The sequence below is a fragment of the Wyeomyia smithii genome, chromosome 3 (genome assembly GCF_029784165.1).
Source record: "Wyeomyia smithii strain HCP4-BCI-WySm-NY-G18 chromosome 3, ASM2978416v1, whole genome shotgun sequence".
Taxonomy (NCBI): Eukaryota; Metazoa; Arthropoda; class Insecta; order Diptera; family Culicidae; genus Wyeomyia; species Wyeomyia smithii.
The window spans coordinates 141101613-141128686 of NC_073696.1; the positions used below are offsets into that span (position 1 = coordinate 141101613).

Below are 27074 nucleotides of genomic sequence, written 5' to 3' on the forward strand. Positions count from 1 at the left end.
ACGATATTCTGACGAGTAAATATCGATAATATCAAATATCGATAAAATACTAGCAACCCTACTAGAAAATATCCTTGTGGTATCGTATTTATTTTGTTTGCGACATTTTGTGATGGTAAGTTTTTAAAATTTGCTCTTTTCATATATGAGTTCTTTTCGATTAACTGTTATAAAGTGGAACTGTTATAAGTGGAAATTTCAATATTTAACCATTACGCTGTGTAATTTACACATTCAATTGCTTTTACAGGCCTCCAAAGGAAAGCATGGAACTAGAGGAACTAAGCAAATATTGGTAGAAAATGCTGCTACATTGAAATTCTATAGAAACATGTGCATTGCAACGACCGTATTTTGCCTGATTATCACATATGTCGTATTACAGCCTTCCGGAATATTGCAAATGGTATGTAAACCTATTACTTAAAAGTGGATTACTTCAATAGGATTTTTTTTTAAATATTTCTTTAATTTATGACTGCAATGGATTTTTCCCGGGTTTCATATTTTTAAAATAACTACTGGGAATGCATGTACAGCAACAGCAGCATCATCACTACAGTGCATTTTTTTGAACCAATGTTTTTTTTTGCTGTTAGCCATTCACTACCCATACCACAGACAAACAGACGTGCCTCTTCGAACAAAAATCCTGAATAATCTTCGTCCTTATTCGAAACGTTACACTCATGCGCCACCATGTAAGCTTATTGCCTACTAACTAGTTTTCGTAAAACGGTTTTTGTCTTTGCTAATGGGTGTGCACTAGGGTGTCCCAAAGAAAATTGATGTTTAAAAAGGCAAGGTGCTCAGCCCTAAATTGAAAGATAATGTTGTTTATAGCATTTTTGTAGAACATTTCGACTTTCTAAAACATTGTTTTCAGGTTGCCTAAACGTGATTTATGAAAAAATTACTTTCTTAGGGCATCTTCAGCGGTGATCTATTTTTGATATATCTTTATATTAGATTTACACCAGCGAAACCAAAATAGAACCAGCTAATATAGGCCCACTTTTTGTTCTCCGTTGTATATCTTATTGTTTTAAACCGCTGACATCTGTCACACTGTCAACAATTCAATACCCCATGCTATCAGTTTATGAGACTTGTTATAATAAAAAGCACTCAATATCTAACAAACGGAAATTCGATAATTTTTACGCACATTAAACGATTACTTTGGCAAGACACTTTATATCCACAAGACTTTATGGGTTTGACCCGAGCGTCAGTGACATTTCTCACGATGGATTAGTATGATCGAAAAATTTCTGCTACAAGTTGGGCTTCAGAGGTTAGCGAAAAATATTTGATCGCGTAGATGTTCGTCTTCAGTTTTCATCTCATCAACATTTCAAAATCTTGCCGTTCTTCAAACTTGGGTTGGGTTTTGAGGATATTGGAACAAGCCTGCATTTTGAACATTTTCAGTTCAGTGTCTTCGAGGAGCATTTTTCTGGCTTCTTAAGGTCTCCTCTAGTCCCACTACAATAAGGGCGATTAACAAATACCCAACATATTTGACATCCTGGTGGCTGATGGTTGCAAACCAAGTAGTTGAACCTACGGTTATGGTCTTCCAGAATTCCCCCTTTTGCTGGTCGGTTTCCTCGAAGCCAAAAACGACAAACCTGTTCATTTTCTTCTTCAGAAAAGCCATAAAAATGAATTGTGAACTGTCATAAATACTACAAGGTATACAGCCCTAGGGTTGTATGAAATGGTGACGTGGGACTAAACACTGTAATTAGAAGGATTTTTAGCTATAAATGGTGCCGAATCTGCAGAAAGCAACAATTCGTTCGTTCTGTGATTCAGTATTTTTTATATGCAGACTCCCCATAAATTACACACAATACTCGAAAAAACTTCGATAACACTTAACGATATTGTGAGTGTTTCTTTGTGCGAACAACATTTCTTTAACAAGGCACAAGCGTTTCGTTGTTATTGAAGAAGCACCAAGAATTTCTCGCAATGCGTCTGAATAAGAATTAACTCTATTTCCTCATAAACCAGATCCAACAATATTTACGTTATCATAATACATGATTTTGTCTTATTAAACTCTGATCAAATTAAATTTATTATATAAATCTCATTATGAAAATAATTTCGAAGCCGTTACATAGGTTCACTCATAGGGAAACATAAGAAGATAAGTTGAACAAAATTGTCAACAAGTTCCAGCGAAGAATCATAACAATCAACAATTACAAGGAAGTTAAAGTTCGAAATGATTAATTTCTGTTTTTTGTTTGACAAGTTTTTTTCATTTGCCAACAATTGCATTCACTGTATTACGAAGATAGCTAATATAGGTACGTAAGAATATTATTTTTTAAGTTGAAAACAAAAATAGATCATCTAACAATGTTGAAATGTGAAAAAAGATTTTGAATAGATCCTAGTGAATCGACAAAATGTTCAGAAGCATTCGGTGGCTCTTAAGCTTATATAAATTTGTATTATCGGAAATCTACTCTTTCGATCACGATCATTTAGTGAATATTGAAGATAAAATGCAAAAAAAAATCTTATGACCGTTGCAAACATGCTCAATTCTTGTTGAGTAGTTCATGTTTTTTTAAGGTAACCATATTTATGAGATAAACTGTTAATCACTATCAATGCAGCAGCATTGCAGTTTTTCCTTGATTTCACGGAAATAGAAGTCGTGTACCACTACTATGATAGACGACGAGAGACCAGCGGCGCTCTGCTCCACATAATATGTATATTATACTGTACGGTATTGTTGCTTTTATCAGCATGTTTTCTTTCAAGACATCAGTTTTTATTATGCTTTGACAGCAGGTTTAGAAATTGTTCAAGTAAAAGGCTTGTTTCAAAACTTTTCGAAAGATCTTTACCTTCGAGACTTCAAATTAGTCTAAGTTCATGGAAGCAAACTTAAATCGACCTGTTGGGACGGGAGAACTCTGTCGATTTTTTTCATATTAATACAGAGAATATCACAGGGAATGGTTGGTGTCCATTCACATCGTCTGTGCTGGGAATGCTCGCGTGTGATTGGTCAATTGTTCGCGTGAATTTCTTTGTAACTTTTTATCAATTTTCACCGTTGAGCAGTGAAATAATAATGATGACTAGCGTATTATAAAATTGTTACACATTTTATCTATCCAACAATATATTGGTTATTGTTATCCATCATCCAAGTATGATGACAGCTCTACAAGGTATGCTACATTTTTGTCTATCCACGCACACAAACAAACCTCGTTATGAAAAATTTCGCGTTTTGTATGGAATTCAGAACATTTTTGGAATTTTCTCGTTTTATGTTGTTTTATATCTGATTTTTTGGTTGGAGAGTGAATCTCCAGTTGAAACACACTAGAAATTGATATTAATTTAGATTTAGTGTGAAAAATTGCGACAATATGTCGAAATAAAATATATAAAAATGCTATATTTCTAATAGTTGGAGCATAATCTTAGTCATTATCATAGCTCATGACTTTTGTTACTGTATGAAACATAAGCGACTCTATTTAGAAGCGCTATTAGACTACAATAAAAAAACGAAAAGTGCAGAAAGGTTACCGGCAAATTGATGAAAAACAGCATATTTTACCTAAACCACAGCAATTTTATGTATTCCCCACAAATAAAACATGTTTCAACATCATTTCTATAACTTTTCAGGAAAGTATGTTTTATAAGTTTAGTTTAAAATGCAAAATCATTTCAAATTTCATTCAAAGTTGGAAAAAGTTCATAACTATCACTAATACTAATGCATCGACGTGAATAGCATACCTTTTAGAACTGTCATCTATACTTGGATCCATCATGTGGTTAGACTGTTTTTATCGTTTGAAATCTGACGTAACATTTGCCAGTTGCGATTCATATTTTACAGAATGCATCCCAGTATAGTAAACAAAGACGTAGTCCCACGTCAAAAATTTTTGTTTTGTTTATTTCCCAACACTCGCAAAACGCTCATATGGAAATAGCTAAAAATGAGGAATTCAATTAAAATATGACATTTTACCCACCTATTGGCAGCGTACAAAGGGCTTTAAAACAATCTATTTCTTGTTCCAAAAAGTGACAAAAAAAGACCTTAACGTATACCAGTTTCAAATTTTTTCGATTTAGATCTGATATAAAACAAAATTTACACCACCGGTGCAGCAGTAAATTTGAGTTTGTTCCAAAAAAATGGAACAAAACAACGATTTGGACCACCGCTGAAAACGCCCTTAAGGGCATCTTCAGCGGTGGTCTATTTTTTAAACAACTTTATACTAGATTTACACCAGCGAAACCTGAACAGAGCCAGCTAATATAGACCAACTTTTAGTTCTCCGCACCGGTGTTGTATATCTTGTTGTTTTAAACCGCTGACATCTGTCACACTGTCAACAATTCAATACCCCATGCTATCAGCTTATGAGACTTGTTATAATAAAAAGCACTCAATATCTAACAAACGGAAATTCGATAATTTTTACGCACATTAAACGATAACTTTGGCAAGACACTTTATATCCACAAGACTTCATGGATTTGACGGTTTGACCCAAGCGTCAGTGACATTTCTCGGGATGGATTGGTATGATCGAAAAAAATTTGCTACAAGTAGGGCTTCGGAGGATAGCGAAAAATATATAATCGCGTAGATGTTCATCTTCCATTTTCTTCTCATCAATCTTTCGGAATCTTGCAGTTCTTTAACTTTGGTTAGGTTTTGAAGATATTGAAACAAGCCTGCATTTTGAACGTTTTCAGTTCAGTGTCTTCGAGGAACATTTTTCTGGCCTCTTACGGGGTTCATTTTCTTTTTCAGAAAACCCACAAAAATGAATTGTGAATTGTCATAAAAAATCTTTGTTTTGCTTATTCCCCAACACTCGCAAAACGCTTATATGGAAATAGCTAGAAATGAGGTGTTATTTAAAACATGACATTTCACCCACCTATTGGTAGCGTACAAAGGGTTTTAGAACGATCTATTTCTTGTTCCAAAAAGTGACGAAAATAGAACAAAACGTATACCAGTTTAAAATTTTTTCAATTTAGATCTGGTATAAAACAAAATTTACACCACCGGTGCAGTAGTGAATTTGAGTTTGTTCCAAAAAAATAGAACAAAACAACGATTTGGACCACCGCTGAAGATGCCCTAAACTACAAAACCACTCTTTTGCACTTTGTTTTAATTCTGTTCGATTCCCAAATTTTCCTATATATTTTTTTTATTTTTGTGGGGTTCCTTTCTAATATTTTGCAAAGTTCAGTTCAGCATTGCATTCAGTTATTGTAATCTCAGAGCCCATCACACATCACAGATAAATTATTTTTTCTCAGAATTTTCAGATAAAATCCTGCAAACACAAATAAAAAAAAAGTTTTATCAAGAACTGAATTTTTTATTGCAATGTGGGATTTATGACGAAAATTTACCTGAAAAAAGACCCTTGATCTCTTATCGGGGGGCTGAGATATTGGCATTTTTAAAAGTAATGGAAACTTATGCATTTTAACAAATATGTTAAATAACTATTTTATTTTGGGAGATAAAAAATAACAATGTTCAGGACACAAATGCATTTTTGGATAGCTGATAACTTAATAGAAGGTTTGAAAATTCGGAAAAATCTGTGAAAAAGTTAAAACGAAAATTGTGATTTTCAGTGCCTTCTAATAGAAAACTTTATGTTGCTCGTAATATGTAAGAGATAGAAACATATCATTTTCGGTTAAGTTCTTTTTGTTTTAAGATAACCTAAATTTTTGTCGAAGACATTTTATGTCTATCTTATTCCGAATCAAAAGTAATTTTTTTCTCTCACACATTGGTGAATTGATCACCCATCTTTTTACATTAAAAGATACCTTATGGCTATAATCAACATTTAAATCACTATTCAGTTAATCGCATAAAAACGGCAAAATAAAACGCTGTGCACTGGAGATATTGAGCTTAAGTGCAAAAAAGTTGGTTTTTCCATACAAATCTCCATACAAATTTGAAATGAAATGCGCCAAGCGGAGACAAAACCAATCGACTTCCGATAAATTTAGGATTGTTAGGGGCCCCAAAAAGAACAAAAAAAACTTGGTTCTGGCCTTCTGCTATCAAGTTTCGTTTTTTCCATATAACGATTCCCCAGCCTAGTAAATATGTGCATGTAGTGTGAAAGGTAATATCTGAAACATGTTGAGCTTTTTGTCACTGTTCTTACCTGCTGGAGCTGGAACTTTTCACTGCACTTACCCTCCGATATTAAATGTTACCTTCACATGCATTTGTTTCATTTCATCCTGTATTTTATATTTTATATGTTTCCTTATGCCTGGGTCATATCCCTTCAAATTCTTGTTTCTAGGTCGCTTTTGTAATTCGCACCGATGTGAGAAGTATAAATCCATGCAAAGAGAGAAAACAAGTTATTTGAGCATCAGTGACTTTCGCTATAGCAGCGGTTCTCAAACTTTTTTTGTCCACGTACCCCTTGACGATATTTTTCAAATCAATTGTACCCCCTGGCTCGGTTTGTTCTCGCAGCGTAGGAGAGAGTAATGGTAGATCATGTTGTAGAGGTCTAGTTCAGGTTTCAAATTAAACTATGGTTTGTTTAATTGCTACAGTCCTGTTTTAAGAGCAATGCAGGGTTGTTACATTCGGTGCGGATTTTGCGTTTTTTGCGGATTTTGCGTTTTTTGAGGATTTTGCGTTTCTTGCGGATTTGGCACGGTTTTACTACTCCATGGCGCGGATTTTGCGGAAAGCCTTGCAACTTGGCTTTCAGCCACCTAGAATTTAATATTGAAGGATTTCGCACCAATTCGACTGAGTAGTTTGCAGCACCCTCTCAGAATTTAATGAAACTTTGTGGATGCAAGGCAATTAAGCAACTTTGCATACTTCCTTCATTTTTTCAAATATTATCTGGACTAGCATTTGAAAAGGACTGATTTTTTTTTATTTTTCTACTTAACAAGGGAAAAGTTTTAAAGGGATGACTTTTGGGAAATTGTAAGGATTTTCATTAAAAATTATTGAAAAAAAAATGACTAGAAACAAAAAGTGACTTAACCCTCTAGTGTCCAAGTTAATTTCTAGACCGGCTTCGGTAAAATCACTTTTAACATTATAAACACTTTTGAAGTATTTATTAAAGCTTGAAGAAGAGGTTTGACTGAAGCCCACCAAAAGGCGGCATTGGGCAGTAGAGGGTTAAAAATGGTCGTCTCTGATTTTTGTCTATTATTTTGTCAATGTGTTCATTGACGGTGGTGTCACTGACAGGGTTATCAAAAACATTTTGGAATAAACTGTAATAATGTTGAAAATAAAAACGGAAAAATTGGATCCCTTGCATCCTTGTCTTGCTCCAGGTCACAATCAAAAATATTTGATAATCTCACGCCTAAGTCAGCCCTATTCGAATACAGATTCTACAAAATTTTAAAAAGTTTCTTTATCCATTATTGACCCTTTTGCTTCTACATTGTTTTTAATGTTTTTTTTTTCATTTCTATGTCATATCATGTTGCTTTAAATTTGGCTGAGCTCGTGCGAGCAGCGGATAGAGAGAAAAAATGAGTGAAATCCTTATTTACTCCCTGTTAAAAAAATTTTAAAGAGGAATCAAGATACAATTTTTACTTAAAATAATATTTTAAAATAGATAAAAACAATGGGAACTTGAGCTGTTAAAAAAATTTGGATAGAACTGGCAAAATGTACAAAAAACTGGATGATTTTGTGATTCAATTGTTTAACTAGATTACATGAAAAAAACTGGAAGAATCTAGTTTAAATTGGAACGTTGGCATCTCTGGTAACATTTTTTTAGAATTTTGTATTGAGCTTACTCATATAAATGTTTTGGACTGTAATTTTAGTAAAACTTTATATGAATTGCATTATTAACTACTGATTGAATATTCGCGGCAATGTACAGGTAGTACGTATCAGACAATATTAGATACTCTTTTTAAAGGTTATTAAATTTACAATCGAATGGCATCATCAGATTTTGCAAACAGTTTGCCAATATTGATATTTTTACGTTTAAAACTAAAACTTCGTTTATCTCAAGCACCCCCATTTTTTTTTAAATCTAATGTCACCGATGTGTTCTGCGGAAAATTTTACATAAGAATTATCTATCTACAAAATGCAATATGCGCTGTTGCGGAGATATTCAACTTTTAAGATTAGGGGCCATCCACATACCACGTGGACAGCTTGAGTGGGTGGGGGGGGGTGTAATGTCTACGGTCCTTACAAAAAAAAAGAATTTATATGGGCATTTGTCCACGGGGGGGTAAAATTCGTCAAAAATCTGTCCACGTGGTATGTAAATTCCAACACTACGACTACAAATACGATAAGCCTTATTAAAACGCATCCCAAACTAAATCACCGCTTCGAATCTCAAAAACTGGTTTCTCATATTCTACTTGATGGTACCTCAATTAACAGCCATTAAAGTACAACGTGCGTTTCATAAATTATATTTATTTAACAAGTTTGTCAGGAGTTAACGTTTGATTTTTGTGGTACGTGACGAATTTTGTTTAACTTTTGGAGTTAAATTGAAATAGGTACTCGACCAGAGCTTGACAATGTCCTCATTAAAATGGTGTCGCCGAATGGATTCCTGGAACAGATTTAACTGAATCAAACCTGGCAGCACTGACAACTGGCAGATTTTATTGCTCGTTTTATTGCAAATTTGAAATTTTTCTTTAAGTAGCCGAACCATTTCCTCTCCAGCACTTTCTAGACCTTCATTTTGCTGACTAGAAACAGCCTCAAAAGATTTTTTTAAAGCTTTTGATGCTCTGAGCATTTTTTCTCCACTGTATTTATTCGATCGTTTGACCTTCGACTCACTAATGGGTGATTGCGCAAGAGATTGCAAAACCGTGTTAAGGCAAACCAGCTGTGTCTTTACTATTATAGTATAATACTACTTGTATTAAAATAGGTTCAAAACAATTTCCAATAAAAAAAACCTAAATTAATCCACCTAGCGGTCAGACCCAGCCTTTCTCATTCAAACTTTTATTTGTTTAAATAGATTTACATGAATGCTTCAATCCAATAAATGTATATTTACTCTTTAGGTTCTAAAATATTGATGTTGTAATCTATACATATAAAAATGCAATCCGGTCTGTCTGTCTGTCTGATCCAAATTGGCTCGAAAATCGACGACTCGATCGACGTGAAAATTTGTATGTAGGGGTTTTTGATGCCGACAAAGGTTCCTATGATAGTTTGAGACCCCTCCCTTTGCTGGAAGGGAGAGGTCCCATACAAATGAAACATAAATTTCTGCACAACTCAAGAACAAACCAAGCAAATGAAACCGAATTTGGCATGTGGATGTTCAATATGTCCATACAAATGAAACACAAATTTCTGCACATCTCGAGAACTAATCAACTAAATGGAACCAAATTTGGCAGGTAAATGTTTTTAGTGGTAACAAATATGTTCCATAATCGACCTCAGGCAACCTTTTGGATTGTAAGATGGCAACTTCCGGTTTCTGGAAAACAGCCAAAAATGGCCGATTTCCACCCAATATAATAATATCCGAATCTAGAATAATACACAGGAGCTAAAATCGATCGAAATTGTCTTCAAATGCCATTTTGAAATCCAAGATGGCTACTTCCGGTTTCGGAAAAACAGTGGAAAACGACCAAATACCACCCAACATGGATATTTCCGGAACCGTAATGATGCACAGGAGCCACAACTCGACTTCAGACAAAATTTTGAATTGTAAGGTGGCAACTTCCGGTTTCTGGAAAACGGCCTGAATTTGACGATTCCCAATAAATATGAGTATCTCCGGAACCAGAAAGATGGACAGAAGCTAGAAATTGATCACAGACACAATCTTGAATTTCAAGATGGTGACTTCCGGTGTCTAGCAAACAGCCGGAAATGACCAAATACCATTCAATATGAATGTTTTCGGAACTAAAATTAAACCCAGATGACAGAAATTGATTTTACATACAATTTTAAAGTTCAAAATGACGACTTTCGGTATCTGAAAAACAGCCCAAAGTGACCAAATACCACCCAATATAAGTATCTCCAGAGCTAGAATGTTGCAAGAAGCTTAAAATTGACCTTAGACACTATTATTAATTGTAGGATGGCAACTTCTGGTCTCTGGAAAAAGTAAAAAATGGCCAATTTCCGTCTAACATGAGTATCTCCGGATGTAGAATACACAGCAGCTGAAATCGACCACAAACCCCATTTTAGATTCTCGGTTGGCGACTTACGGTTCCTGGGAAACAGCCGGCAATGATCGAATAACACCTAATATGGGTGTTTCTTCAACCAAAATGACGCTCAGAGGCCAGAAATTATCTTAAATACCATTTGGAAATCCAAGATGGCGACTACCGGTTTGTCAAAAACAGCCCAAATAAACAACTACTATCCAATATGAGAATGATGCAAGGAGCTAACAATTGACCTCAAGCACCATTTTAAATTGCTAAATGGCAACTTCTAGGAAACAGTCGAAACACCGAATAATACTCAATATGGATGTTTCCTTAATCGAGATGATGCATAGAAACCAAACAATGACCCTGGACACCATTTTGAATTTAAAGACGACCAGTTTCAGTCTCTGGAAAACAACCAAAATAACTAAATACCTCCCAATATGGGTATTTCCAGTGTCAGATTGATGCCAGAAAATCTACTGAAAATGACCGAATGCCACCCAATATGAATATATTCAGAATTAGGGCGATGTAAAAAGCAAAGCAAAGCCTTGGTGCTACATTCCGATTCGAAACTTGACCTTCTGTTTACTATACACAGACTTCGCAGCCAACCGTTAAGTGTACAGGACAATTGCGGGGCTAGCGCTACGATCCTACTGACACCAACAGTCTCTCCCGAGTCGAGACTCGAACCTACGACGACCGGCTTGTTAGGCCAGCATCGTACCTCGAGACCAGATTGGCGATGTACAGAAACCAAAAGTCGAGGATGTTGTCATTTCGATAAAACCAATCATTTTAATCGATTTGTTATTTGACTTCGATCATATCCTATGACCGATTCGTCGTGCATTTATAGATTTTAAACACATCGCAAGGAATCAATGCATTTGTAACGTTCAAATAGTAAGATACCACATTTAAATTATATTGAGGCCACATATATCGATCAAAGCAGGTATAGTTTTCAATAGTCGTTGAATTTTTTTTTCCATAACTTTTGAGCCACATATCAAATTGTTATGAAGCTTGTTATTTGTAAGTTTGAGAGTTGACTCGTTCGTATGACACTAGTTATGTTCTCATAAGTCATGTAATCTTTGAGATAATAGACTTTCGTTGTTTTATAAACAATTTAATACATAACGGTTGCTCAAGTACGATAATAATCAAATGAAATCGGAACGTATAGGGCAGCCAAAATTTGAAACCACGTGTTCAATCATAATTTATCATTTAACCCTCAACTAGCCCGTTCATCTGATAATAATATTGATCAAATCGGTTGTGTAGTTTCTGAGATAATGAAGTTTCGTGATTTTTTACATTTCGGTACATTACAGACGAAGTTACAGTACGATTACAGTAAAATTCATTAGGGTGTTATAAGGCAGCTAGACCTTTCATTTGACACTAATTTTTTGGAAATCGGGTCAGCCATCTCTGAGAAAAGTGAGTGAGTCCAAGTAGTCTTCGGAATATGTTCCTTTTCATAGCTGGATTTCATATTTTTAAACATAACAGGCAAAGTAATAATCCGATTGCAAAACAAATCAATATGGTCTTATGGGGCAACTAGGCCTTCCATTTGACACTGATTTTATGAAAATCGGTTCAGCCACCTTTGAGAAACATGAGTGAGATTAAACAGTCTTCAGAACATGTTTCTTTCCATAACTTTTAAACCACAAGTTCAATCTTCATAAAATTCAAAAGTTAAGGGTTTTTTGGATAGCCCGTTCATTTGGAACCAATTTTGTTCAAATCAGTCGTGTGGTTTTCGATGTAATGATGTATCATGATTTTTACATTTTGATACATAACCTCTAAATAAAAAATCCGATTACAATAAAATTAAATAGGGTCTTATGAGATAACAAGACCTTTCATTTGCAATTAATTTCATGAAAATCGGTCCAGTCATCTCTGAGAAAAGTGAGTGAGAATAAAAATCTGCACATACACACACACACACACACACACACACACACATACACATACATACACACACACGCACACACATACAGTAAATGCTCAGCTCGTCGAGCTGAGTCGAGTGATATATGCCATTCGGCCCTTTGGAGCACTTTTATAGTTTCGGTTTTGCAAGTGATTGCTATACCTTTCTAGGAGAAAGGCAAAAAACAATTATGACATCGCTGAAGTGAGCTAATCATTTCATTTCCAACATTTTCATGTTGTAAAGAATATAGTGTGAAAAATCCTTTTACTCAGCTCATGCGGAGTTTCCAATTCTTCAGCTAAATGATCCAACTCACCAGTATCCACAATAAAGAAATAATGAATGTTAACTATAATGCTAGTAACATTACTTGTGCTGAGGTATACTATTTATACCGAATGCTACACCTGTTTCCTGATCCATCATTCTATCTTGCGAATTAAAATTTGATGGTGTTTAGAGATAAACGAAGTTTTAGTTTTCAAACGTAAAAATATCAATATTGGCAACACTGTTTGCAAAATCTGATGATGCCATTTGATTGTAAATTTAATAACCTTTAAAAAGAGTGTCTAATATTGTCTGTAGCTCTTGCGGTCTCTGAGATATGATTTTTTCCCAAACATGGAAAATGATTTTTTGTTAAAAATACAAAAATGGAGGGCTCCGCAATTGGAGGGGGTCGTCCGATTGACTTGAAACTCTGGATTTTTCAGTTTCGATTTAAAACAAGTCATTTTGTTCATTTTGAAGCGAATCGGAGAGAGTCGTTGCATTTGCCTGATCACTTGACATGGAATGACCCATATGTAATTCAGGGAACATCAGGGAAAATCAGCGAATTTGCTTTCAAAAACTTTTCGCCACCCTGTTTAGTTTCCAAAGTTCATGTTCAAAAGTTTTTGACCAAAAAACAAAATTTAAATGTTCTGCATTTAGACTCAACACGAATAAACTATACATTAGCGTGGGACAAAAAAATTAAGTCAGCTCCAAGGCTTAGTATCCATACGATTTGTATGGAAAAATCCACTTTACTACACTTATTCTCTAGAAATGTTCAGTTAACTCTTATAAATATATCGATACACGATATTTGCAGGAAAAACTCTTCTGAGGACTGTAAGGCGCTACGATGCTTGTAGAAACCATGCTTAAATCAATAATTTTTAATAGTTTTTTTCGGCTCGGATTTACTTCTCACGACGCGGATCTTCAAACCCCGTGGCGCGGATTTTGCGGATTCAAAATCAAGATTTCTGTAACAACCCTGTGAATGTTAACTATAATGCTTGTAACATTACTTGTGCTGAGGTATACTATTTATACCGAATGCTACACCTGTTTCCTGATCCATCATTCTATCTTGCGAATTAAAATTTGAAGGTGTTTTGAGATAAACGAAGTTTTAGTTTTTAAACGTAAAAAAATCATAGGAAGGTTGCATGCAAAGCCACGACCGCAAGGTTGAAGTAGAATACTTTTACAAGAAAGATAACTCGGCTGCTTGCGTGTCAGTCATTTTTTCTAGTAAATAAACGTTGACCGTTCATTGGCAGTATTGTAATTTCTTTTTGTTTGATATTTTGAATGAAGTTCATTGAATATTTTTAAATTTTGTGCAAATGAGAAGTTGAAGTGCTGCCGAATTGTAATATGCACATTTAATACGACATCAAACGGGAACGGAACAAAGGCTACGGTTATGCAGAACGCGAATGACGGCGCGATGCGATTCGCCTTACCGTGGTGAAATGTACAGCTCTTTTTAAGGCGAAGTAGAGCTATACATTTCAACACATTTTGTCTTGCCGAATCGCATCGTGCCGTTATTTGCGTTCTGCATAACCGTAGCCAAACACTAAGCGACGCACGTAACACGTAATAATAGTCAGAGTATGCATGTAGATGAAGATAATTAACTTTGGATTATAGCGCAAAACGAGAAAATATTAACTCTTCAAATATTCATTTTTGTTCTTCAAATTTCTGTTGTTCAAAAACCGATGAAATGTCTGTTTATTATCTGATGAAGTTCTTATATAGGCCAAATGATTCATTCCCAATTCACTAGGTCCATAATTCTGCCGACCGTGCTTGGGAAAGCAATCGTATCGTCGAATTTTGTGTTTTGACAAGGCTTAAGGATTTTCAATAGTACAATAGTTCGAATAATAAAATTGCAATTTCATGCATCTGGTAGGAATCTTAGAAGATTTTCTAATCGATTGCTGCAAAAACGAAGGAAATCCATCGAAAACTAACTGATTTATTAGCATTTGAAATTGGACATATTTCTCACTTTTTTCAGCTTTAGATTTTCATTTCACATCCCTATGTAGCCGAACTTCCTGAGAGAAGTATTCTACTTCAAAATATCAATATTGGCAACACTGTTTGCAAAATCTGATGATGCCATTTGATTGTAAATTTAATAACCTTTAAAAAGAGTGTCTAATATTGTCTGTAGCTCTTACGGTCTCTGAGATATGATGTTTTTCCAAAACATGGAAAATGATTTTTTGTTAAAAAATACAAAAATGGAGGGCCCCGCAATTGGAGGGGGTCGTCCGATTGACTTAAAACTCTGGGTTTTTCAGCTTCGATCTAAAACAAGTCATTTTGTTCATTTTGAAGCGAATCGGAGAGAGTCGTTGCATTTGCCTGATCACTTGACATGGAATGACCCATATGTAATTTAGGGAACATCAGGGAAAATCAGCGAATTTGCTTTCAAAAACTTTTCGCCACCCTGTTTAGTTTCCAAAGTTCATGTTCAAAAGTTTTTGACAAAAAAACAAAATTCAAATGTTCTGCGTTTTAGACTCAACACGAATAAGCTATACATTAGCGTGGGACAAAAAATTAAGTCAGCTCCAAGGCTTAGTTTCCACACGATTTGTATGGAAAAATCCACTTTACTAAACTTATTCTCTAGAAATGTTCAGTTTGCTTTTATAAATATATCGATACAGGATATTTGCAGGAAAAATTCTTCTGAGGACTGTAAGGCGCTACGATGCTTGTAGAAACCATGCTTAAATCAATAATTTTTGATAGTTTTTTTTCGGCTCGGATTTAGTTCTCACGCGCGGATCTTCAAACCCCGTGGCGCGGATTTTGCGGATTCAAAATCAAGATTTCTGTAACAACCATGATATTGTAAATCAAATGAAGTATATTAAATAAAAATTGCTTTGTCCGCCATTACTGATTTTGTTTTAGCGTACCCCCTAGAGGCTTTCGCGTACCCCTAGGAGTACGCGTACCCCAGGTTGAGAACCGCTGTGCTATAGAATCCTTGTTAATGGGTTATATGCCCAGTACCCTCATGTACTAATTAGATATTTAGATATTTCAACATGTTATATTCCAGAGTATGGAAGAATTGAATACGCAAAGTTTACTTTGCAAAACATTTCATATTTTTCGGAAAGACATGGTCAAATAAAATAAAGAAGATAATAAACAGAAGACGAATAAAAATAAAAAACAAATATAAAACGGAAAACAGGATATTTGCATATGACCGGGTTCTTATTCAAAGCCCTCATACGGTGAGTCGTTGTCATCACTATAATACTCAAATGGTGTTGGGAGAATTTCGCACAAATCATTCGATTCACTGCTGTCGTCATATTCCGATTCGATTAAGCTTGCATATAGTTTTTTTGTTTTGTTGTTCGGTCTTCATCGTTTCTTTATCCATGGCCCATTCTTGTCACATTTCCATTGAGACTCCGCTTCGATCTATATCTTGTTGCATGCAAGTTTTCCACGTGTAATCCGGTCGTCTCATTTTCTCTGGGCCATTTATGTGATATCTAAGAGCTTTTTTTAACACGCCTTGTTCGCTGTCGCGAGTGAGATGACCATAGAAATTTAGCCTATTGACGCGAATTTTGTTTATCGTGTGTCCTTCCAAGATTTGTAGGGCTAATTGAGCATTATCAGAACTACTCTTGGTCTCCGAGCATAAAGATCTTAGAATCGTTAGCATGGTGCTTTCCATTTCTCGTAGTGCATTTCTATTCTGTTTAAGTACAGTTGCTACTTCCATAGAGTAAGTGCATACTGGGGTGATTAGGCTATGATATTACCGTCGCACCTGATGGTCTCGAGGTACGATGCTGACCCAACAAGCCAGTTGTCGTAGGTTCGAGTCTCGGCTAGGGAGAGACTGTTAGTGTCAGTAGGATCGTAGCGCTAGCCCCGCAATTGTCCTGTACACTAAATAGTCGGCTGCGAAGTCTATGTATAAATTAACAAAAGGTCAAGTTCCGAATCGGAATGTAGCATCAAGGCTTTGCTTTGCTTTACAACCGTCGCACCACCTCCCAACTCAATTTATGCTTCTTCAGAACTTGGCATAGACAATGGAACGCTTTATTAGCTTTTTTAATCTGCAGTGGTTTCCTTTCTGGATAAGCTGCTTGTGATAACCCCTCCCAGATATGTCAGCTTCGTGACACAGCATAATGAAAATCGTCCATAGACTCTGGTGCGCGGGGGTGAAACATTGTTCGTAAAGTACGGGTACCGATACAAAATTTTCGTTTTGGTTACATTAATTTCTAGTCCCACAGATTGTAAAAGGGGCTTCAGTCTTCGATACTTGGTATATGTTTGCTCAGCTGGAAATGTTTGAGGATTGCCAGCTGGCCTGTCGGATCTCCATCAGGTACTTTTTTTAGGCGTGTTAGTTTCAATGCACTTTTTTCCGCCTCTAGTAGTACTACCTGGTGGAGTGGTAATAAATGCAGAATTGTATCTAAGGCTTTCGATGAAGCACTTTTCATTACTCTTGTAATTGCATTACAAATTAGCCTTTGCAACTTGCCAAGCTTGTTCTGCGTTGACCTTTCTTTTGTTTTAGGCCACCACACTAGCGAGGCATACGTTATTCTTGGTCTTATTATTGCCTGGTACAACCAATAAATCATACTTTAGACCCCATGTTCTGCCAATAGCTTTGTTACATGCCCAGAGGGCACTCGTAGCTTTACCGATGACATATTCAATATGTGCATTCCAGCTGAGTTTCTTATCTAAAACTACTCCAAGATGTTTAGTCTCAGTGGAAAGCTGCAGTGTGGTCTCGCTCAGCTTCAGGCTCTTCAAGTTGTACCTTCTTTTCCGAGTGAATGGAATAATGGTTGTTTTAGAGGGGTTAATCGTCAGCCCCTCTTGTCTACACCATTCTAAAGTACAGTTTAGAGCTAACTGCATTTTCTCCGATACCGTACTGTCGAATTTTTCCCTCACAAGAATCACAACATCATCGGCGAATCCTACCACTTCGAAACCTAGCTCAGTTAGGTTTCTAAGTAGCTGGTCTACAACCAATGACCATAGCAAAGGCGATAGAATTCCACCTTGCGGGCATCCCTTAGTTGTGTTCCTTGTAAGGGTATTACCCAATACTGCAGTTATCTCACGACTATTCAGCATGGTTTTGATCTATATGTATCAAACCCATGGTGTCCCATTGCGTTCGACATTGAGTGATGGGATACATTATCAAAAGCTCCCTCTATGTCTAAGAACGCAGCGAGTGCGATTTCTTTTTGTATCTATAGATTTCGTTATTTTTGTCGTCAGCATATATATTGCATCCGCTGTTGACATGTTGCTTCAATATGCAAATTGATACCTACTCAGCGGAGAGGTTTTAAGGTACATTGATTTGACGTGATAGTCAATTAGTTTTTTCATAATTTTTAACATAATAGAGGTTAGACTAATTGGTCTAAAGGCTTTTGGAAGTGTTTTGCCGCGCTTCCCAGCTTTTGGTATGAAGATCACTCTCGTTTTTCTCCAGTTGGTGGGTATGTAATTAAGTGTCAGGCTTGCCCTAAATATTTCGGTTATGAATTAAATTATTACCCTTCCACACCGTTGAAGCATTATTGGTAATAATCCATCCAGTCCCGGGGACTTATAGGGCTCGAATGAGTTGATTGCCCATTCCACTTTCGATTCTGTGAAGATATCGCAGGCTATGTAATGCGCATTTGTCCTAGCGATAGTCGAACCAGAACATGGAGCATTTGAGTCCTGCGTTTCTTCTTCTAGAATGGATCGTAATCCTGAGAAATGTTTCTCCATCATAACATTGAGTGTTTCAAGAGAATCGGCAGTAAAAGTACCGTCGTCCTTTTTTATTCTGCCCAAGCCATTCATGTGATCTTTGGACAGGGCTTTGTGTACTCTTGCAGCTGCAGCACAGTGTTTCTTCTTCTCAGTTTCAGTTCAGTTTCTTCTTCTAGAATGGATCGTAATCCTGAGAAATGTTTCTCCATCATAACATTGAGTGTTTCAAGAGAATCGGCAGTAAAAGTACCGTCGTCCTTTTTTATTCTGCCCAATCCATTCATGTGATCTTTGGACAGGGCTTTGTGTACTCTTGCAGCTGCAGCACAGTGGGAAATCGCTGGCCATCAGCCAAAATTTTTTTTTTTTCGTTAGCTGTTTCATAATATTTTTATTTTATTGCTATAACTTTCAAGTGTCTAAATCCAAAATTTGGGCGCAATATTATGAAATCTGAATTTTTTACGACTTTTCAAAGCATGGCGAATTACAGTGTTTTATTTTGCTGATTTCGTGCGCAAAATTAATAGCGTCTTCAAATTTGATTTTAGTGATATACTTTATTCGAAAAAGTTTCTATGTATTTTAATGAGCTTCTTTTAGAATGTACGATTTAGTGATTAATTCACCTAGAAGGGATATGTAAAATTTTTTTTTTTCAGGACAGTGAGATAGACAGCTAGTCTTCGAAAAAGTTGTAGCAAATGGTTTTACTAGCAACTTTGTCGAAGGAGTTGGATTTCTATCTCTTATGTTAACAAAGATATAAAAAGTTTTATATGCAAAGTTCACTCAAATCATAATTTTAAATATAACTTTTTGCCTCTCTCCTAGAAAGGTATAGCAATCACTGGAAAAACCAAAGGTATAAGAGTGGTCCCAATGGCCGAATGTCATATACCACTCGACCCCTTTCGACGAAATGAGCATTTTCTGTATGTATGTATGTATGTGTGTGTGTGTGTGTGTATGTGCAACTTTTTTTTCTCACTCACTTTTCTCAGAGATGGCTGGGCCGATTTTCATAAAATTAATTGCAAATGAAAGGTCTAGTTGCACCATAGGTTGCTATTGAATTTCATTGTAATTGGATTTTTAGTTTAGAGGTTATGTAACAAAATGTAAAAATCACGAAACATCAATATCTCAGAAACCACATAACCGATTTCAATAAGACTGGTTTCAAATGATCGGGCTGTCTCCAAAACCCTTAACTATTAAATTTCGTTATGATTGAACTTATGGTTCAAAAGTTATGTAAAGAAAAGTTATCCTGAGGTTGTTTAAACTCACTCATTTTTCTCAGAGATGGCTGGACCGATTTTCACAAAATTAGTGTCAAATGAAAGGTCTAGTTGCCCCATAGGTTGCTATTGAATTTCATTGTAATCGGATTGTAACTTTGTCCGTTGTTCATACAAATGTGAAATCACATAATGAAAGTAAACATATTGACTTTCTCCTAACGATCACTGGCTAATTAAAAGGTAGAAAAGTGATCCAAATGGCCGAATGTCATATACTACTCGACTAAGTTCGACGAATCGAGCATTTTCTGCATGTATAGGTGTATATGTTTGTGTGTGTGTGTGTACCTGTGTATGTGCACCTTTTTTTTTCGCACTCACTTTTCTCAGAGATGGTCTGACCGATTCTTTCTATCTTGGTGTCAAATGAAGGGTCTATTTGCCGCTTAGGTTGCTATTGAATTTGATTGTAATCAAACTTTAAGTTTTGGCGCTGCGTCAGAATGTGAAAATCGCTCTTATATCTCAGAAGCTATGAACATAGTTGATTTCAAATTAATGGGATTTACAACCCTTAAACAATGAATTTCATAATGTTTAAACATTTGGTTTGAAAGTAATAGAAAGAAACGTAACCCGCAGACTGTTTAAATTTATAGCTACGATCAAAATATGTGGCCTCAACACCATTTAAGTTTGATATTGTACTATTTCAATGTTTGCGGCCTTGCTCGGGAATGAGGTTGAAATTATAAGTCATTTCTATCAATTCACTTTTTGCCTTGATCCTAGAAAGGTATAGCTATCACTGCAAAAACTAAAGGTATAAAAGTGCTCAAAAGGGCCGAATGTCGTATATCACTCGACTCAGTTCGACGAGCTGAGCATTTTCTGTATGTGTGTGTGTAGCGCTCTCCCAATCTCACTCGATTTTCTCAGAGATGGCTGAGCCGATTTCAATGAAATTAATGGCAAATGAAAGGTCTAGTTGCTAGAGATGCACCGAATATTCGGCCGGCCGAATATTCGGGCCGAATATCAGCAAAAAATGGATTTTGCCGTATATTCGGCTCGCCCAATAATAAGTTTATTATTCGGCCGAATAGGCCGAATAAGCCGAATAGTTGCCAATGATTATCAGAAAATAATATAAAAGTATAGTGCAAAGTTGCATGAACGGGGGCAAATGAAAACTGAAGATGTAACTTGGGGTTAGAAAGGAATATATCTCATTAAAACGGAACACGAACCGCAATCTCCACACAATAGTTCATGTCTTGTCTGGATAAGGTATATTTTTTCTGAGCCAAAGTCACATCCTCAGTTCTCGTTAATTTCTCGCATTTTATATATTTGCATGCACTGCTTGCTTTGCAAAAACACTTGAAATGTAGTTGTAACACAAACTTTTTAATTGTGTTAACCATAATCCTTAAAAACATTATTTTTTAATGACAACTCAAATAAGATCAAAAGTAGGTGCGCCACGAATTAGCGTGCCTCATTCCATAGGTGCAAAATTAATTATTTCTTGTGCAATAGTTCGGATAACTTTCAATCATTTTCGTACATGAACAGTTGAAAAGCGAAAGAAACAATTTAAACTTCAAACAATGACCATTTGGTTATTTTGTTATCATACGATCAACGTTGTGTTCAGCCAAATATACGGCCGAATATTCGTCTCACCGAATAATGGAAAAAAAGTTATTCGGTATTCGGCCGAAGGCCGAATAGTGCTATTCGGTGCATCTCTACTAGTTGCCCTATAAGACCCTATTCAATTTTATTGTAATCTATTAGAATCTATTTGTATTAGAACTCAAAGAGTGAATATACCTTTATTGGATTTAAGCATTCATGTAAATCTATTTTTACAAATAATAAGTTTGAATGAGAAAGGCTGAGTCTGACCGCTAGGTGGATTAATTTTGGTTTCTCCTGAATTTTCTACATATTTTTCTACAAAATTATTAGCCAAACAGAAATACACATCTTTGCTGAACATTTGATCTAGATATGGTTCGAAAAAAAAAGGTAATCAACCATTAACGGTTTTTCAAGGGTTAGTTTCACTTCAAATTACTCAGCCGTACCCAAAAATACGCAGATAACTTTTTGATGTTCTGAAAGCACGTATTCTACTTCCAAAAGAATATAAAATCATTTGTCTAATAGAGTCTTTTCGAATGTTTCAATGAAAAGAATCTTTTGCATGAAAATTCTAACTTTATCAAATAACTTTGTTATTTCTAAATATACCGTTTTACAATCTTCAGCAAAAATATGAATCCAATGAAATCGCGTATTTTTTTAGAAGGTCATAAAAATATAGAAACTCATGGGAAAAGAAGGAACTTTTTCATTTTTAATCATAACTGGATCAAATGTTCAGAAAAAATATGTATTTCTGTTTGGCTAATAATTTTTAGAAGGCATAAAATATGTAGAAAATCCAGGAAAAAAGTTATATTTAAAATTATGATTTGAGTGAACTTTGCATATAAAACTTTTTATATCTTTTTAAACATAAGAGGTAGAAATCCGACACCTTCGACAAAGTTGCTAGTAAAACCATTTGCCACATTTTTTTCGAAGACACTAGCTGTCTATCTGTCCTGAAAAAATAAATTGTCCATATTACTTCTAGGTGAATTAATCACTAAATCGTACATTCTCAAAGAAGCACAATAAAATACATAGGAACTTTTCGAATAATTTATATCACTAAAATCTAATTTGAATTTTGCCCACGAAATCAGCAAAATGAAACATTGTGCGAACTGACGTTTTTCGTCTTTTAAAAAAAAAAGGTACATTACTTTGAAACGCTCTGTAGCTTCAAAGATAGCTTGGATTTTTTTGGCGTCAAAGGAAAGGTTGTTGTAAATATTGTGCAAAACAAACCCTTTTCATTAGATATTGTAAAATTTGGTCATAGTAGGCCTGACACTAGAAAAAATTAAAAAAAACGTGATTTTTTTTGTAGAAAAGTAGCTTAAAAGTTTAGTTGCCGCAGTTTGTCACGATTGTGACTACATTCAAAATTTAGTAAGCTTTCAAATGCATACTGTCCGCTGCAGCGCAAAACTGCGCAAATGGTCACTTTAGTGAAGAAAGCGATAACAGATTTTTTTAGTTTTTATTTTTGAAGTTGAAATTTCATCCAGGATTAATTTTAATCATAACCATGATACCCCATTAATGAAAATTTATGATATCGTTCTCAATCCGTAAGGATAAAATATAAATTTGGGCAAAAACCACAAAATTTATCAATGAAAAGTTGTAAAATAAGTGTTAAACAAGAAAACAGTAAACAAATCTTTATGAAATTTTAATTATGTCAAACTTTATCACTTTCTGCAAATTTAAAACAATATTAAAAACATTTCGCCCTTTTCAATTTATGATCATGAAATTCGCTAAACTGATTGAAGAGTCAAATACTAGCAGCAAATTCATACCACCAAACTCCGGCTAACAATAGCCCGTTTGAAGATTGCTTTTACTTCGCACTCGTTTGCATACAAAAGTAAAACACATTTAACACAAGTAACATTTTGCTCTATGAGAAAAAAAAAAACAAAGAACAGTCGTCGCCCTCCGTATCTTTTCATATTCATTTAGAACGTTGTGTCATTCCAGTGTCTTGGTTTTGAAATTCATAAATTCGTTGAATTTTATTATGGAGCCTTCAACTTCAGCGGCACCACCTAATTCAATGTCTAGTAAGTTGTCAATTCATGGTGTTATACATGTATTTAAATGTCCTCTTTCAACCATAGAAACCGGATTAGGAAGATAACATATATATGAAACAATGAAACATCAAACAAATTACTAGAAGAAATGAAAATTGCAGCGAAAGACATTTTTCCTGCTGATAAGTATAATGAACTTCAAATTTTCTGGAAACAATTCAACACGAGATTTGAGCAATCACAGCGGAAGATGATGATGCTGATGATGATTTTTTCAATTTGTAATTCGCGACTACGACGGTGCTGATATTTGTTTTGTTCTTGCATGAGAAAAAGAAGGAAGGAAATATTTTTGCCTTTGTCATCACACACATTTGACAATTGACATATTGACATATAACATTGCATATGAGAGTTCGCCTAGGTGCGAACAGCCTTTAAAATCTCTTTCAACTTCGTAGCCGCGAATTAGTTTGTATCTTCTAAACATATAAAAATGCAGCTCTGTCTGTCTGTTCCATATAGGCTTGGAAACTACTGAACCGATCGGAGTGAAATTTTGTATATAGGGGTTTTAGGGGCCGAGAGAGGTGACTAAGATAGTTCGAGACCCCTCCCTCTTCTGGAAGGGAGGGGTCTCATACAAATGAAACACAAATTCATGCACATCTCGAAAACTAACCAAGCAAATGGAACCAAATTTGGCAGGTGGTTGTTTTTAGAGGGTAACAAATATATCCATAATGCGGGGGCCTAGTGTGGTTGGTAACGTCTCTGCCAACCACGCTCGACGCCTGGGTTCGAATCCCACCGCCGACATAGGTGTCGATGGTTGTGAGGTGGCGTGATCCACTCACAACCAACCCAACTGGTCTAGATTCAATCCTAGCCGACACCGGGAGATTTTCTGAGGCGAAAAATCTCTGGGATCACGCCTTCCATCGCATGAGGAAGTAAAGCCGTTGGCGCCGGTCCGTTAATAAACGGGTCGTGAGTTAGGGTCCTGGGTGTGGAGTCGCCTCCCTGGGCGTCGGTGATTGGCCACAACAGGCGGAACTAGATCGACGGAAAATAAGCAAGAATAAAATATATATATATATATATATATATATATATATATATATATATATATATATATATATATATATATATATATATATATATATATATATATATATATATATATATATATATATATATATATATATATATATATATATATATATATATATATATATATATATATATATATATATATATATATATATATATATATATATATATATATATATATATATATATATATATATATATATATATATATATATATATATATATATATATATATCCATAACGGTTTGACACCCCTTCCTCTACTAAAAGGGCGGGTTCCATACAAATAAAACACAAATTTCTGCACATCTCGAGAACTAACCAAGTAAATAGAACCAAATTTGGTATGTGAATGTTTTTAGAGGTAACAAATATGTCCACATAGTGGTTCGACTCCCCTCCCTCTTCTGTGAGGGAGGAGTTACAAACAAATAAAAATTTCTGATTATCTCGAGAACTAACCAACTAAATGGAACCAATTTTGGCATGTGAATGTTTTTAGGTGTAACAAACATGTCCATAATGTTTCGACACCCTTACTTCTTCTGGTATGTCTCCAAATATCATTTCGAAATCCAAGATGGCGACTTCCGGTTTCTGAAAAACAGCTGCAAATGACCAAATACCAACAATATGGGTATTTCCGGAATTGTTATGATGCACTGAAGCCACAAATCGATTTATTAACCTCAGAAAACATTTTGAATTGTAAGATGACGACTTCCGGTGTCTGGAAAACAGCCGAGAATGACCAAATACCACCCAATTTGAATGTTTCTTTAACCAGAATGACGCTCAGAGGCCAAAAACTGTCTCCTAATGCCATTTTGAAATCCAAAATGGCGACTTCCGGTTTCTGAAAAACAGCAGTAAATGACCAAATACCACCCAATATGGTTGTTTCTTAAACCAGAATGACGCACAGAGGCCAGAAATTGTCTCCAATGAACAGCTCTACTTACGGCTGTTTATTTACCCGCGGCAAGAATCCCGACCGACCGCCCGGGTCGGCATCCAGCATGACAGAGGCCTAATGTCTTCGCTTACGCCGTTTTTCTACGCTTTTTTTACGCGGATTTCGGAATTTATGTGTTTTTACGCGCTATTTCCTGCATATAGAAAGACTTCAATAATGTCAGTATGAAATCAACAAAATATATTTTGTATATTTTTATAGACTCAACAACTCAAAACTCACAGTTTCGAGTAAACCGTTTTTGAGAATCAACGTCGAAAACTTTTTTCATTTCCGTGAAAACTTTAAATTTTAAGACTTCCTATTTTAGTTGAACCTGTTCAGGTCGATAATGAGCAAGTTATACGAGTTGTAATCTCATTTTGTGGTCTTTTTAGAATATTTTAAATTTGAGCTATAAAGGCACATCTCCTTAAAACTCTGGATTTTCTGTGCCATCGAAAACTCAAAATTGCAAAATTTTAAGCCGCGCCAACACCGAATCCAACCAACGATTTATTTCTAAGGAAAAGTAGAAAAAAAAGAAAGACAATATAGAAAGGAAAAAAAGAGAGAAAAAAAAGAAAGAAAAAAAACAAAAAACAAAAACAACAAAACGGTGGTTTGGTCCACGTGTGAGATCCATTCTTCAAAACTAGCCTTTTGTAAAATAAAAGCATATTTTAATAAGTAGAAGAATTCTCCCACATAGGAGATAGCCAAGAGAAGTCATAATAGGAAAAAGGAAAAGTAACAGATGGCCAACTCTCTTCATCTCCCACTCCCATCCGCCACCCGGGAGTACGCGCCCTATAGGCTAACCACCAAGCCCAGGGAAGTCGCACAAAAACAGGTTTGACTATGTCATACAACCCTAGGGCTGTATACCTGGTAGTATTTTTTTTGTAGCACAGTGTTATAGGTTCTCTTCATAGTCAATCAGTTAGCAATCATGTTTGTTGTAAGATAATCAACCTTTTTTGACGAGTAATTTTGAATCCCTACAAATAGCTTTTAACCCGTAAAGACCCGGGACGGAACTTTTTTTTAGAAAATGGTCGTTCTCAGCGATGCTGCGGCCGATTTGAGTAAACTCGTAATATTATTCAAGGGGAATAGTTGCTCTAAGTTTTAGTAAGGGTGCCACCCCTCTGAACCCCTCCCAGTTTATGTGAGACCCAAATATGTCTGTGCCTTTTTTTATTTTTTCCTACTGATTGAACAAACGCATGGATTTATCATACGTATCAAATGTCCTTTGCATCAAATCATGTCAAGTAGATGAAATAGGATTAACAAAAGTAAATTTTGAAGTTACCAAATTATTTCAGTGCAAAATCACATAACTACGTATTTTCATAGAAAGTCAAAAAAGATGTTCTACTGAGGGAGATTGTAGCTGTGTCCTTCAAGTTTTCTACTCTACATTTTTAGAATTAGGTCTTCTAAGTCCAAATATGTTAAAAGATTCATTCTAGCATATACAGATTTTGAGAAAAACAAGTTTGAATTCACTAAAGTACGAATTTTCATGGAAATTCGATTTTCTCAGTCTCTCACAGTAGGTTTCTATTTTGTTTTTCCATTTTTCAAATTTGCATTTTTAGAAAAAGGTCTCCTGAATTCAAATATGGCGAAAGATTTATTCTAGCATGAACAGATTTTGAGAAAAACAATTTCGAATTCACTAAAGTACGAATTTTCATGGAAATTCGATTTCTCAGTCTCTCACAGTAGGTTTC

At 35.4% G+C, this 27074-nt stretch overlaps 1 protein-coding gene across 2 annotated transcripts in view; it reads left to right on the plus strand.

The window, feature by feature from the left end:
- The window catches only part of LOC129727474 (transmembrane protein 208), a 71983-nt gene continuing 44909 nt past the window's right edge, over nucleotides 1–27074 (plus strand). The window contains exons 1-2 of one of the 2 annotated variants that reach the window (XM_055685341.1): nucleotides 1–115; nucleotides 251–406. In XM_055685341.1, the coding sequence (XP_055541316.1) occupies nucleotides 113–115; nucleotides 251–406 (159 nt within the window). In that variant the 5' untranslated portion in view covers nucleotides 1–112. The other variant, XM_055685342.1, reaches the window with a different exon arrangement.